General features: G+C 44.2%; 1 protein-coding gene across 1 annotated transcript in view; it reads left to right on the top strand.

Annotated features, from left to right (window-relative positions):
- The window catches only part of RGS19 (regulator of G protein signaling 19), a 348,792-nt gene that overhangs the window by 213,930 nt on the left and 120,058 nt on the right, over nt 1-14,804 (top strand). Inside the window, exon 3 of the mRNA XM_085619668.1 lies at nt 7,205-7,341. Coding sequence (XP_085475794.1) covers nt 7,205-7,341 — 137 coding nt within the window. The remainder of the gene's footprint in view (nt 1-7,204; nt 7,342-14,804) is intronic.

Below are 14,804 nucleotides of genomic sequence, written 5' to 3'. Positions count from 1 at the left end.
TCCTCTTTTATGAATAAAATAAATGTTATTTAGATCAAGTGAGCTTTCTGCCCTTCCAACCCCTGGGAAGGCAGACTGAAGGTAACCCGCAAACTTACTCCCTTACAGGTGAATTAAATACTGCTGTGCCCTTTAGTGGGTGGTGATCAAGCCACCCCCACTTTGTTTTTTTGAAGAAGTCATTGATGCCTAGTATGCTTTCTGCCTCCTTCCCACCAAAGGGAAGATGGGGGGTATCCTACCAATGTGCACCTCACTGGTCAGAAATAATTGGGGTGCTTTAAGGGGTCTGGGCATGGCTTGATGCAAGAGCAAGCCGCTTCAACACTATAGTTTTAATTTATAAAAAAATCCTGGTTCTAGTGTGTTTTCGGCCCCAGTGGAAGCACATTTGGGGTAAACGAAATAAAATAATATATTTTAAACATGAAGGTATAATAGAACGCTGTGACTATGCAGGAAACTGGCAGAATGGTCTCTGAAAATACAAGTAATATCACACGTCGGAACCTCTTCAGTGCTAATTCAGAACTTCACAGGATTAAAAAATATACATGTAGTAGTATCACTACATTAAAGAGATCTCACTCAATCTTAAAGTTGGTGTTGATTGGTTCATCCATTTTCATGTTATTGGTCCAATAAGCCCACTTCCAAAGCTTGAAAGTTAAGGACTTACAAACTCTACATCATGAAGACTAATCCTTTCTCTGCACTAACAGTACCTAAACAAGCATTTGCAATGCAATAGGTCTCGCAATTACGTAAGTTTGAGCTATTGGCACTGTAAATGACAATGCCTCTTATTTATGTTTTTGTTTGTAAAACATAAATAAAACGCATTGTCAATTACAATGCCAATAGCTCAAACTCCCGTAAATGCGAGACCTATTGCATTGCAAATGCTTGTTTACTTATTTTTTTTAACACCCTTAACTGCACATGAATGATGGAGTAATTGTGGCAGCGATGCAAAAACTCACTGGTGTTGGGCACTTGTGAGCCAAGATGAAGGAAGGTAACCGGAAACTAGGAAAAACATTAAAAGCATCTTTAAAAGTGTCATTGACGAGGCCACTTACCATATCGATTTTTAAATTGTAACATTTATATCCAAAACGATCTTGATAAAATCATACTTGCACAAACATCAATGAACTTTGTAATGTTTTGCGAAGCGTAGCACTTCCAAAGAAAATAATGCGATAATTACATATTTTAAGTCGGGTCCGTCCCAGGAACGCACCTGCGACTTTGTTTTAATCGGTCTGTGGCACAAATAAGTAAAGAGTTTAAGGACCGACCTGTAGCTTTCGAAAGCCCACCAAAATGATAGAATACAATACAAATAAACAATCAAAAAAAAGGAAAAATAAAGCCAAAGGCATGTATCTCTCCCGAAAACGGACTGGGATCCTCCTGCCGCATACCAGCTCTGTGCCAAAAATAAACCACACAAGAGTCCCACCTGCCTTCTTTTAATACAACACTGAAGTGAACGTGTGCGATCTCCCAACAATCCTAGCACCTAAAAAGTAAGCGCACGTCACCTCGCAGATGCAAACAGCACCCCGCATTTCTCCAAGCCCGCAGGGAGAGTAATACTTACTGCCCACGCTGGTCAGGAAGCAACTTCCGGTGTTAGAAAACTAGCAACAGACACACGGCACTCCCCAGAGGGAGTGCTGCACCTTCTGAACAGTTTCCGGAACATGCACAGCAGTGGTGTTCGCACAGCAGTGCCATTCCGACATTGAAAAATGCAAATGCGTACAATTTCGACGGGGGTCGGCATTGGCGGGGAGTGTGCGCGCGCGTGTGCGTGAAGCGCGTCCACAGACCCCGATCGCTGCGCGTACCCCGGTCTGTCTCCCTTGAGAGACATCACGGCAACAATAGTTCTCGTTGGCGGCAGCGCTTCGCGCTGCTACGCCAGCGAGACCTAAAAATGGAATTAAGATAAAAGTGACTTTACAAGTAGTGAGTACGTGTGCGCCTATAAAGGGTGTACAAAATGACACTGTTATTGACCACAGACACGACCATGTCAATACCAAAAGCATGCTAAAAGTAAAATGAAGATTTTGACACAAAAACCTCAACTTCCTATGTACTAAAGACATCCGGCAGCCAGCTTGTGAAAAAGGCTTCTAATGCACGCCTTGAAGGATGTTGATCTTGCGAGATGTCATAACTTCCTTCCTTTTTTATACTACGCACCCACCTTTTTACCTAGATGGCCTCATCCCATCATCTGACATCAGAGCCAACCACTTCGAGGCAATTCGAGGGATTCATGCTCCAAAATTCTCACTCCTGCTGGCCACACTCAAAGCCACCTGAGCTGTCTGCGATCATTCAGGCCCAGCTGGTCTGTGGAATCAGAGACTTTTTCAAAACTGCCGCCCATCTCTTCTCCTTAGTCCTTGGAGGAGGTCCTCAGGGCAATGAGAAAAGGAAAGTTTGAGAAGTTGTCACTATGCAAGCTCTGATGTCAATTTAGATAAAGAGAGGTATGTTAAGGATAATTTTTTAAAGGATAATTATTTAATCTACTCTATTGAAACATTTATTTAAATTAGGTTTATGGTTAGTGTTATGCTTAAATTAGGAGAAAATATTTAATTAAAATGATCTAAATTATTAAGAGTTTGGATTAGTACTTTCGTTATGTTAAGCATAACACTGTAATTTTGCATAAATTATTTAAGGGTTAGGATTTGTATTATGGTAACGATAGCTATTGCATTAATTAAGATCTCGTATCAAGCTTGGCATAAGTGTTACATTAGGATCAATATTTTATTTAAATTCATTTGTTATGTGCTATGGTTACAATTATTGGTATATTTCATTAGTTAAATACTGTGATTTAATATAAATGAATTCAGAGTGGTAGAAGCAGCTGAACATGCAGTTTGATTTTGTCCAGCCTATCATGGGTATAGAAGATGTGGTTATTGCCAGTTTGTTGCATTTATGGTACTTCAAAGCGACGCCAGGCAGTGTATCCTCTTTGCTGTCCCAAAGTACCTGATGTACATGTGGAGGTTAAGACAGAAAAAGGTGTCCACTTGATGGTCTGTGCTTACTCCTCGTTGTGTATTTTAATTTTCTCATGTGTATTTTATCTTGGTCCTTTTTATTATAACGTATTCTGCCGGATTTTTATATACACTGTAAATTTTAACTAAGATTTTATTTCTATGTAGGTTTTGTGTATTTTAAGTATGTTCTTTTATGGCAGCCGGGCCGAAATAAATAATCTTTGACTTGATTTAATATAAATGAATTCAAATAATTATCCTTTGCTTTAATGAAGTCAAAGTAATAGTAAAGTTAGGGAAATGGGGCCAAGAAAGTTGTAAATCACACTAAAAATGTATCTTTTCAACACATTTGCTGACAAGGTGGTAGCATCGATGTCGTGGTACGTCGAGATAGTAACACACAACCACCTTTCCATTTGGCGACAACAAGAATGCGGCCATCCTACGCTATAATCCCGCAGATCCAGTGGCTACCAGGTTTCACAGCATCCGGTGCTCCCTAGAATTGAGCCCTGGTGATGGGTGAGATGTACCTGGTGTGGGGAGTGAACTGAATGGCCAGGCAGTGTCAATAGGCAGCTTACTGTGAGAACATGTTCAAGCCACATAACCAAAAAGAAAAGTCCTGAGCAGATTCCTCTTAACTGATGCCCCAGGGTTACTCACAGGAAAGCAACGTGTGCCTGCGAGTGTGGTGGGCATCATTAAAGAACTCTTGGTATCATATCTCTGATGCTCATAAACAGGGCAAACATTTCCTGAAGGGTCCATGTATTTTAGATTGCATCCATAGCACATGAGTAACTGTGCTATTATTTTGACTGATGAATGATTAATGAAGTTATTTTGTGAGGCCTAACCCAGGAAAAGAGTGAAATTCCATCCAGAATGTTTCCAGTTGTGCAGATCACATTGTGGTCAGACGATTATCCTTCCCTGGAGGCTGTGTGACACTTAATAAGCGTTTGGTGTGGTAATCACGGCCCCTACCCTAGAGACTTTTTATGGCATGGGCAAAGTGGGCCCAGGCCCAAGGCCCCACTCTTTCATGGGGCCCTTGATAGCACCAGCTCTGTTCTTGCTCGGATGGCCTTGAATAATTCTTAACAGATTATTTAAAATACCAATTTCCTTTCATTTATTTTTAATGTGGGTGATATATTGGAGTCTATTACAGGCATTTGGCAGAGAAAAGTTTGTTTTTCAACACCATGCAAAATCCAAATCAAAACAGAGCCAGTTTTTGTTTTTGCAGTTTTATGTAGTGGGAACTCAACCCAAAGGCTCTGCTCACCACAGATTCTGGGACAGACCACTAACCTGTCAAGGGATTTTTCAAGGACTGTGTACATGGAGTGCCCTGGTCGCACTGCAAAGACACAACTGTCCAAGTCTTAACAGTAATTTTACAGCTCTAGTTGCTTTTATGGGCCACAATATCAGCTGTTACTACATTTACCTCGTCTGACATCAGAGCACAATGTCTTTTCTCTGACTCCAGGCAAAGTTCCATCTCTCTCCCATTTAGTTCATCGGGATATATAAACTCCGACATAGTAAGCAAAACTGTATGATGTGCAGACACCAAAAATAAAGACAAAGAGAGGCTGCCTAATGACCAGAAAAACAAGAAACAAGCTGTGCACCGGTAAACTATAGTTCTCCAGCATTGGTATTTTTCATAGTCCGCATGCCTGAATAATTCCTGATGGTCAGTTGGGAATCCCTGGTAGTTGAAAACAGCAATAGGCATTGTTAAAATGGCCGGAGGCATGAGAAAGGTGTTAAATTAGTAGGATATTCCCATCATTGAAAAGCACCCAAAAGTTTGCCAATCAGCCCCGGCACTCTCATTCCCCTTAGAGGTCGCCACAGCTCGGTGAGCCTCTGGCTGGGAAGAGGTTGGGTCGCAGGTGACTCTATGAAAGATATCAACTCTGGAGGACTGTATTTAGAGATGAGTAGCTTGTTTCTTCTCTACCTTTGGATCTTTCATAGATTCACATGCTTGAATTAGAATAGCAGTTCACCAAGCAGCAGGCTTACCTTATCAAACGAGGCATCATAGAACTGCTTGTACGACTAAACCAATCCGCTGCACCATCAATATCCATGCACTAGTGCTTGCTGGGCTTCTGCTTATTTTTCCAGATCACGGCACAGCAAATGTTATGTAGAGGCACCCCAGCCTAGAGGACTGCTGTCAAGGACATGCTTCTGGTGAAGTTGTTGTAACTCTTGCTCATAGAGGTCAAATTGTCTTTTTGTGACAAAAGACTCTTCAGGCAGACAGCCATGGAGACAGCTGTTGCCGCCTGGGCCACAATGTGCAAAAGCTACAGAGATCTGACGAGTACTTCTAACGTCCTTAGTCTTCTCAGATAATATTGAAGGCACCTCCATATATCCAGGGAATGCAAGTAATGTTCTGTATTGGTGGTATGAGTTGGAGAAAAAGGCATGGAGAACCACCAACTTGTTAAGGTGGAAATCCAGGTCACGGAAAACACTTCTTGAATTCCTTCCTTGCAATGCCTCTGGGAAAAAAATATGTGTTTTCCTGTTATTCCAAGTAAGAAATAAAGCCAGCAGAGGCTGACCCCATTTACAACAGAATTGCAGTACTTGGTTGGCATAGGGTCAGAACTTCTGGAACTCGGAAAGGGTTTGACAGACAGCATCTGCCTGATTGATGTGAAGACATTTACATTTATAGAAGCATTACACTTCTTTGCTGGAGTGTCCTAACCATCAAACCCTGACAGCTGCAGACGGCACCGATCGGGGGTGGCAGAGCGGGGACAGGGGCGAGTGGGTGTAAAATATAACTTACCTTATCTGCGTCACATTTATCCTCCGTGTCAGGACTCTGCCGAACAGGAACCAGGAAGCACCCAGGCTCCCCTGACAAATCACAATGCTGCACTGCAGCATTGTGATTGGTCTGAGCACTGTGGTTCCATGCTCAGTCGGGGACTGGGAGCCTGGGCATGTGCTCCATGAAGCCTGTATGGAGAACATGCGAAGTGCGCATGACTGTTTGGCTGGCCCCAGACGGCCGGCCAAACAGTCATTGCGCACTTGGAGTGGGCAAACCACTCCTCCCCTGCCCTGCTTTGAGAGCAGAGCAGCCCTGCCCGCAAAGCAGCACGTTTCCTTTATTTACACTTCTTAAAAGAAGTGGGGCAACGCTCCTCCGCCTTAGCGGAGGAGCCGCCTCTAATTAGGTTAACATCCTAATTTTTAACAATGTTGTTTAAAAAAACATACATAATTTTTCCACTTAGGTTCGCGGCGTCGTAGGAAGCATACTAAAATGCAAAACATGGTGACCAAATGGTGTAAACAGACACGAAAGTTGGTGTCATGCTAGGATTTCATTTCACCTGGTGACATGGCATTTTGCCACTGCTGTCCAATGAGAGGGGAAGGCGGCAGCATTTGCTTCTCGTCGATGCAATCCATCTATTGACTCCCCGCGGATATGTCTTGCTTTGGAACCAGTCTTTGAAACAACTCTACATGTAAAAGTCACATCAAAATATTAAAACTGCTTTTGTTCTGTAGTTACAAACCTATACCAAAATGGCACTGCTGGAACGTGCTTCCAGCTAGTCCATTCCGTTGTTTTAAGTAGTGTCGTTCCAGTTCTATTATGACACATATTCAATCACTGACGATTTGTGAATTCAAATATTTGCTTGATTTTATTCTTTCTCCTTTACTGATCTATATAAAATATACTGTCATGAATGTCATGAATAGTGACAAAACCATTGTGGGTTTTCTGTTCACATTTCCTTAAGTTGTTGCTTTTTTTATGAGTCATGGGAAACTTAGGGTTATTTACCATGTCCAGTAAATAACTCCAGGGATTGGGTATTTAGCAGGAGGGGTAAATACCACCTATTCAGATTTTTTTCAACGTCAGTGTTTAACGCGTCGATTACAGCATGTGTCACATTGAAACTGTACATTTCCTCCAATAAATTGGCCACATTTTTACTGGCAAAATACCTCAGGGGAAAACTGCATGAAATCATTTCGACACAAAAGATAATTCACTCAGAACACGAGCAACTGGGTGATATGTGAATAACTGGGGCTGACACTGGATAAAGGTTTTAACTCTTGTTTACCCTTCCTTTCTCCAGTACACTGGACCGGATCCGGAAGAGCGTCAGTCTCCAATGTCCCGGCATGACCCTTCTCCAACGATGGTGCAACCGGCCAGCAATAACCGTCCTAACGCCTGCTGCTTCTGCTGGTGTTGCTGCTGCAGCTGCTCCTGGTACGTTTCAAGGCTGTGCATGAGCGGGAATGGGAAGATTACCCAGGGTGGTTTCTGGCAGCTATTCATGACAGCGAGAACATATCCCCCAATCAGAGCGAGGCACTTTTAATAAAGTCACAGACCACGCGGCTGTGTGCGGACAGGAACAAGGAACTCTGCCGTATGATGTCAAAGGGTTGTATGATGGACATGCATGCTTTTATCATACAACGCGGACATGTCATTAGCACGTTTTCTTTCACCACGCACGTCGTTACAACGACTTGCCTTAGGGAAGCACTGGACTTTGGAATAGTATTATTTACTATTCCAACTCCAGTCTGTGCAACTGTAGGGAATGTGTTGGACTTAAAATCCAACACTAATCCAACAACACGTTCCCTTAAGCAAGTCATTGTAACGGCTTGCGTGGTAAGGGAACGTGTGGTAACAACGCGTTTGTTGGAGGGACCGCGTTATAAAGGCACTGTGTAGTTCTGACTGCGTGGTAAAGGCTATATCCCAAGTCAAAGGGCTCGGTGTGGAGGTTCCAATTAAAATGACTCACTCCAGTTAAGAGAGGGGCTGCAGTGGAATGGCCATGCTAACACAAATAGTGCTGTACTTTACAATACTGCTGGTAATATTTCACAATTTCAAGGCAGGCGACCCTTACTGATCATAGAAGTAATGATTGAGGAGTTCCTCAGAGCGCTATGTGCTGCCTTACGCTTGCCTCAGAGTGCCTAAGGTAATCACAAAAACATACATTTGGTGGAGTGCGAATTTAGAGTCCAATCAAAAAAGGGGAGCCCCTATTTAATCATATGTAATTTAGTTCAGGCCTGAGACTTGGAATTAAGATATTCTAGAACTGATACTCCAGTTTTGTATCTGTGTCGCAGACTTTGTAAGAAACTCTGGAAGCTCAGGGGTGCACTTGTAAGGCGGTCTTGAGGGTGTCATAGTAGTGTGCCTTATTTATGGATATTACCTTTTACCAAAGGGATTTCTGTATAATACATAGAACTTTCAGTTTGGCCCTCTCCTCCAGGGGTCGTATTAAATATAGTGCGCCGGGGGCGCAACAGGCATTTGCGCCCGCTTTGTGCTTCCCCGGGGCACTTTGGTATTACAGAAGGGGCTGCAGACGCTTGTGCGGCCCCTTCTGTAATACCGATAGCGCTGGCACACATAAAGCGCCAGCGCCATCTTCAAGGGGGTGTTCCCTCATTTGCATGGGGGGGTGCCCCATGCAAATGAGGGGATCCCTTTGCCTCTTCGCCCCACTGTATTACTGACGTGGGCCCAGAGGCAAAGAAGCCCTCAGGAGGTGCACTGAGAGTGTGCCATCTAAAAGCTGGCACACTGTCAGTGCATCCCCTGATGGCAGCCCTCTGGAAGGGGAAAGGAGTCCCATGGACCCCCCTGACATCCGCTTGCAGGTGGGTGCAGTCACTGACTGCACCCACGTGCAAGGGGATCTCTAATCTCCTTCAAAAGTGCAGGCGGGTTGCCCCTGCACTGTGAAAACACGGAGCAGAAGCCGCTCCGTTTCTCACAAGAATGCGCTGCCCCCAGGGCGGCACGAGTTCGCAGGTATCCTGGAAGGATCGCATTCAAGGTAATAGGGCGCATTTTTACTGTTTGTGCACGGCACACCTTTTTAAAGGTGCACCTGGCGCAAACAATGAAAAGCAACCATTACCATAATACAGCCCCAGGTGAGTTAGCTATGTTGTATTCGCCCACACAATGTTGCTTAGTACACTGTCATTTGCTGATTGTGGCTTAGCTGCAGTCAAGAAGCCAGAACATGGAAAGGGACTGCTGTGCGCCCTAGACACTGCGGGCATTAGACATCAACCAATCACCAGCAGAGATGTAGGTTCAATGTGCACCGCTGGATTCCAAAATGGAGCAGACTACTCGGGCCACATTTGTAAAGATAACCAACCCTGGGTCTCAACAGTAAGGGTAGCTTCTAGTATGAGGATTGTTGTCAGAGTAAAATTATAGAGAGATGAAATGAACATAGTGTATATCAAAAGGTTATTAACAAGAAACATTAAAACTGAGCCCTGTGCACTCACCCTTACTACAAGAAACAGTGCACTAACTCAAAGATAAATCATACTAAATGACACAACTGGAAGCACAATGTATTTTTGCACAAGCAGTCACAGGTTACGGTGTGCAGTCAGCCTTTCTACAGCACACCTCTGAAATCTGCAGGGCCTGAAGCACTGTTGGAGTATGGATGGACTTTAGGTAGGTATCTGTGGATCTCCTCAAGCAAAGAGATTGTGGTTTGGTGGAAGTGTGTTTGGTTAGTAAAGATCATTGTGTGCGGCACACTGAAGATGTTTTGTATGGGGTAATGTGGAAAAATGATACAGATTTTTGTAGTGTACCACGTGTATGGGTTATTTTTCCAAAGGAATTACACATACATTTTTTCAAGAGGGATGCCTCATAGTTCATTGGCTAGCCTGACAAGACTATTCTGCTGAGCTTAACTTTGATGTACTCTCATTTTAATGAGGATTTACCATTTTTAATCTAACACCTTCTTAATGAGTCTGAGGTGCCTGAGGGTGTGAGGATTGGAATCTCAGAGCTTTCCCAACTATTTGGTTTTGGTGTTGAGAAGAGTGCCTCAGGAAGCCAGGAAGGCTATGGTGTTTGTTTGAGGAAGAGCAAAGCATGACTAAATTAAGAAAGGACTGGCTTGTTGAGTGGAAGTGCCACTGGGAGTCCAATGATAGCTAGACGCTGACCTTTATTATGAGCGGCCTATTTATTCCCTCACAGGGATTTCTGTTTCTGGAAGCAGCCAAAATCTCCATATGCAAATCCAGGGGAAAATGCGGAATTACCAGGGGAATCAGACCCAGAATTTCTGATTCCCCGCGTAATTCCTCATTTATAAAGGACATCTCAGTGTTAACTTGAAGTGATCTACATTATCTCCACTCCTGGATTTACCAGTACCAAAATATCCGGTACTCTGGTGGTGGGAGCATCCCAAAGATTGTCCGGCTCGCTCAAAGTCTGGACCCGATTTCCATATGTAATGTGGGTTGGCCATTTATGGGTTCTCTTGGATACCAGACGGCAAGTAAGGTAATCAGCAGCCTCACCAAAGCTGGTGCAATCAGGTAAACCCAACAAAAGCTTTAGGAACACAAACAAGCATAACAAAATCTCATAAAGACACACTACACTCTATTAGGACTTTATGTGCACCAGCGTTATCGGTCTAACAGAAGGGTTCGCACAAGCCCCTTCTGTAATACCAAAGTGCCCTGTGAGTGCGCAAAGCAGGCACAAATGCCTGGTACGCCCCCGGGGCACTAGTATAGTACGACCCCTGGGGTTACATTACAATGATATAAATGCATGAGGGGACTGGTGGCAATGCAGTGAATGGGCCCATAGCATGTACAGCACATATAGGCATGCCACTTTCAATTACAGATAATCCAAGGATGTATATGCGATATTAAAGGTTTCTAGGACTACTGCACTGCAATGCCTACTCATTTCCTTCTGTTTCTCCTCTTATTCATCATCTCCCTTTTCCTTCTCTTCCTCCTCTCATTTCTCTACTTCTTCTTTCAACCTCTTCTTCCTTCCCATCCTTCCTAGTTTTATGTCCGCTAGGAGGAAATTATGAAGGTGAATCGACTGTTGTTCGATTTTGAATATGAAATGATAGACAGCTGCCTCTGCTCCTCATTTCAGTCCGGATCATGAGGTATTCAGGCCCCTATTTACTGTTTTGCATTGGGGTTTGGTCACTTTTATGGCGCAGTCCTGACTCAAAATTCTGTTTGGCATTTACTGAGCAATGCAAAGCCACTTTGTGTGGTATAGTAAATACAAAGAAACACACTGACTTGCATTACTTTGCGTCGGGGAGGCGTTCCATGGTTTGTGAATGGGCATTCCCATGCAGCCCATGGATTTTGACTCAAGCCACGATTTACTAATGTGAATAAACCTGGGATTGTGCAAAAAAACTGCGCTCCCTTCGCCTCTCTGAAGCAGGCGTACCAAGAATAAATATCTTTCTTTCTCGTTACTTCCCCTTTCTATGCGTGCTGCATTCAGCACACATAGAAAGAGGAAACTGCTTCTAAGGATTGTTTTTGTGCAGGAAGCTATTCCTTCCTGCACAAAAACAATTCTGCCTTTAATGCCGACACTCTTGCACTATGGTGTAAGGGTGCCTATGTTTGCACTCAGCAGAACACAGTGGCCCAGCGCTAGGAGATAGCTGAAATGTGCCATATCTCAGTAAATACAGCACATTTCTGCTGTTTCCCTTTCACACAACACAGCAACTTTGCTTGCTGCTTGCATTGCATGAAATGTTAGCAAATATGCCCCACAGAATCACAGCAGCCTCTCTTTTCCCTCTGGTGTCCCGACTGAGTGGGCACAGAGAGAAGAGCAGGGACTGCTGGACTGTTGAATATTTAATGATCTGAGGAGTCAGTCCTGCTCCTCTCATCCCGGGCAGTGGCTGCTAACATAGCACGTCCTTTCCTCTCCAGTGGCACAGTGGAGCTTCCAATCCTGATACCGATTCTGAAACCCATTCTGAAAATGCCTGGTCTCCCAGCTAGCCAGTCCTGCTATGAGTGAAAGTCTCCTGGAGGACTTACAGTGGAACTACCAGTAGCAGGACTATCAGTAATACCTGAACTGAGAACCCGGACTTACTACAAGGGGTAATCAGTGGCAGCTGGTAGGGGACGGTGGCAAGGGAGGCAGGGTGGGGGGGTAGAAAAAAATAAAAAAGAAGAATTTATCTGTGGGTCGCCAGCCGCCGCCTCTGTATCCTGCCTCTTGGAAGCAGCCAGACTCCCGTAGCCAATCATGATGCTGCCTTACAGCAGCGTCGTTATTGGTCTGAGCAATGGTTTCAGCGCTCAGAAGGGGACTGGGAGGCTGTGCATGTTCTCCACCCAGGCTGTACAAAACAGCTGGTGGAAAACCTGCAAAGTGCGCATGACGGTTTGGCTGGCCCAAGACAGCCGGACAAACCGTCATGCGCACTTAAGGTGCAGCAGCCACCCCTCCTCCCTCTGGGCTACGGGAGCCCAGCTCCACCCTAACACAGTCCTTGCAGCCACTATAAAAATAAAATGATAACATTCGCAGTGGGGGAAGTTCCTCTGCTTTATCGAAGGAGCCACCGCTGTGATGCAGGGTGCGTGAGCCAACTGTACTAGACTTATCAGAGTTGTGGAAAAACCCCTTAGATTATATTGAGAGCAAATAGCTCACATGTAACAGGCGTACATGAGACCATACAAAATAACACACAGCAGTTGAGGAGGCAAAGATAACCTGTTGTAAAAGCTCTGAAGGTGTTTGAGTAATGGAAGCTTAAGCCCAATAAAAGATCGTATTAAGGCCTTCAACTATATTGCTGGGCTGTCCACGTTCTCTGCCTTCATCAGCAAGCAGTACACAATTTTGCAAAGAGGAACACATTTTTTTAATCTGAAAAACGCAGAGGCACGGGACAACTTTGCAAACAGGAACGAAAACTTCTTTGCGGCGGTGTTTAGGTTTGTGAAATGTACAGTCCTTAATCCAAAGGCAGAGAGAAGGATAGTCGGTCGAGCGAGGGACAGAGCTAAGAGTATATGAACTGGCTGTCTTGCAGGCCTGCACAAGCTTTGCATAGGACTGATCGAGTTGTTGGGCCTTACTATAGCTTTAGCCCTCTGTCGCACTCTTTACTGTACTACAGAGTGTGCTTTGGGTCAGCCCGTTGCTCACAACTGGTTCCATTCCAGCCCAGATTCAATGGCTTTGCTCCCCGTTCATTGACCAGTCCTGCTTTTCTTATGTTTTTTTTACTTGATGAGGTCAATGCTGCTGAAGTCAGAGTACTATTGTTTCTATCAAGCTTTGATGGCTCAGCAATCCATACGATTGCATGTCCTGCTTCTTTCTTCTCTATGTCTCTCTCGCTCTTTTGCTACTCACCTCCGCATCCCGGTTGTTTCTCTCAACACCCATCCTCTGTTGCTACACTCCCCTGCCATTCTTACATACCTCTCTAGTGTGTAGATGCTACGTGGTGGCCATTTTGAAAGTATAGAAAATAACGTTTAATCATTTTTCCATACTTCAGTCATGCAATGTGACAGTCATCTTGGAACTACTGAGAACAAGGTTCGGCCTCACACGGATGTTATCTGTATACTACCAAGATAGCCGCCATGTTGCGTGTAAAGGTCGCACGGCAGCCTTCTTGGGACTATATTTTGTATAGAACTAAGAGGGCACCACATTGTATTTTGGAATGATAGAATATAACATTCCAAAATGGCCAAACATTATTTTCTATATTTCCAAGATGACCACGACATTGAAACTTCATGGAACGTGTTGGCCCTCTGAAAAAACAAGCATTGGCAAAGCAAGATGATTAGCTTTGCAAGTGCTTGTTTTACTCTGCACCTGATGTACTGATGGTAAATAGACATGTAAAGAGGAAAAATGGACAAGTTACACGTTGTGAATACTCACCACATACTAATTTGTGAGATGACTATTCTAGTCCACATTTACACCAATTTGGGCATAAAATGGATCTTCTATAAAATGTATAAGGCTTAAAAGAACTGTTCCATACAACATCCCTGGAATCACTCATGTAGCCTCTAGGCTTTCGGAGGATGTGGTGTGATAGCAGTAGTTTTGGCTCAGCAGTTGAAGCCTATGCCGTTGGATCACTAGCACTCTTTTCACTATACTTATAAGAACACGTGGCACACCTGAGTGCCACTGCCATATTCCCATGGCAAACAAGTTACTTATCTCCAGTCACGCTCTTTTTGGTGGATACTCTATGCATCCACAGATTCATCACCTTTAGAACATTCCCAGGCGCCGGACTAGAACCAGAGAATTCTCCCAGCAATGCTTCTGAACACTGCTGGATGGCTCAGCAGTAACTCCATTCTGGCTGGAAGTGCTGTAGCGGTGCCACACATAAGCACCACCCCTACATGCGGATGACAGTTTCTTGTGCCTCTCGCTTTCTGCAACCTCGGTTGTGGAGCTTATGACGAGTCGACTGAGACAATGTGTTGATACCTAGCTGGGACATTTTTAGATGGTAAGAAAGCCACTCCACAGTACGTCGAGGTAGGCGGTATCCACAGAAAGAGCGTTGTGCAAAGGTCAATGATTTGTTCTCCTAAAGGATACTTCTAATTGCAGATTCCTCACCTTTAGAATAGATACTACAGCAGTACATCCCAAAGCTAGAGTATCTGGTAAGTGGACTGTTTGTAGGAGGCGAGTGGGTATCCAGGTGGTTTCGGTCCAAGAGCTGGTGCTTACCAATTCCTAGCTTCTGCTTATAATTCTCTCATTTCCAGCACCATATTGGAAGCAGTGTGCACTCGGTTTCTGTTGCACTCCAGATTTCCAATGTGCATGTCTCCACT

The sequence above is a fragment of the Triturus cristatus genome, chromosome 7 (assembly GCF_964204655.1).
Source record: "Triturus cristatus chromosome 7, aTriCri1.1, whole genome shotgun sequence".
Classification (NCBI taxonomy): domain Eukaryota; kingdom Metazoa; phylum Chordata; class Amphibia; order Caudata; family Salamandridae; genus Triturus; species Triturus cristatus.
Note: the sequence above shows the minus strand (reverse complement) of the source record. Positions and strands in the feature narration are given on the sequence as shown.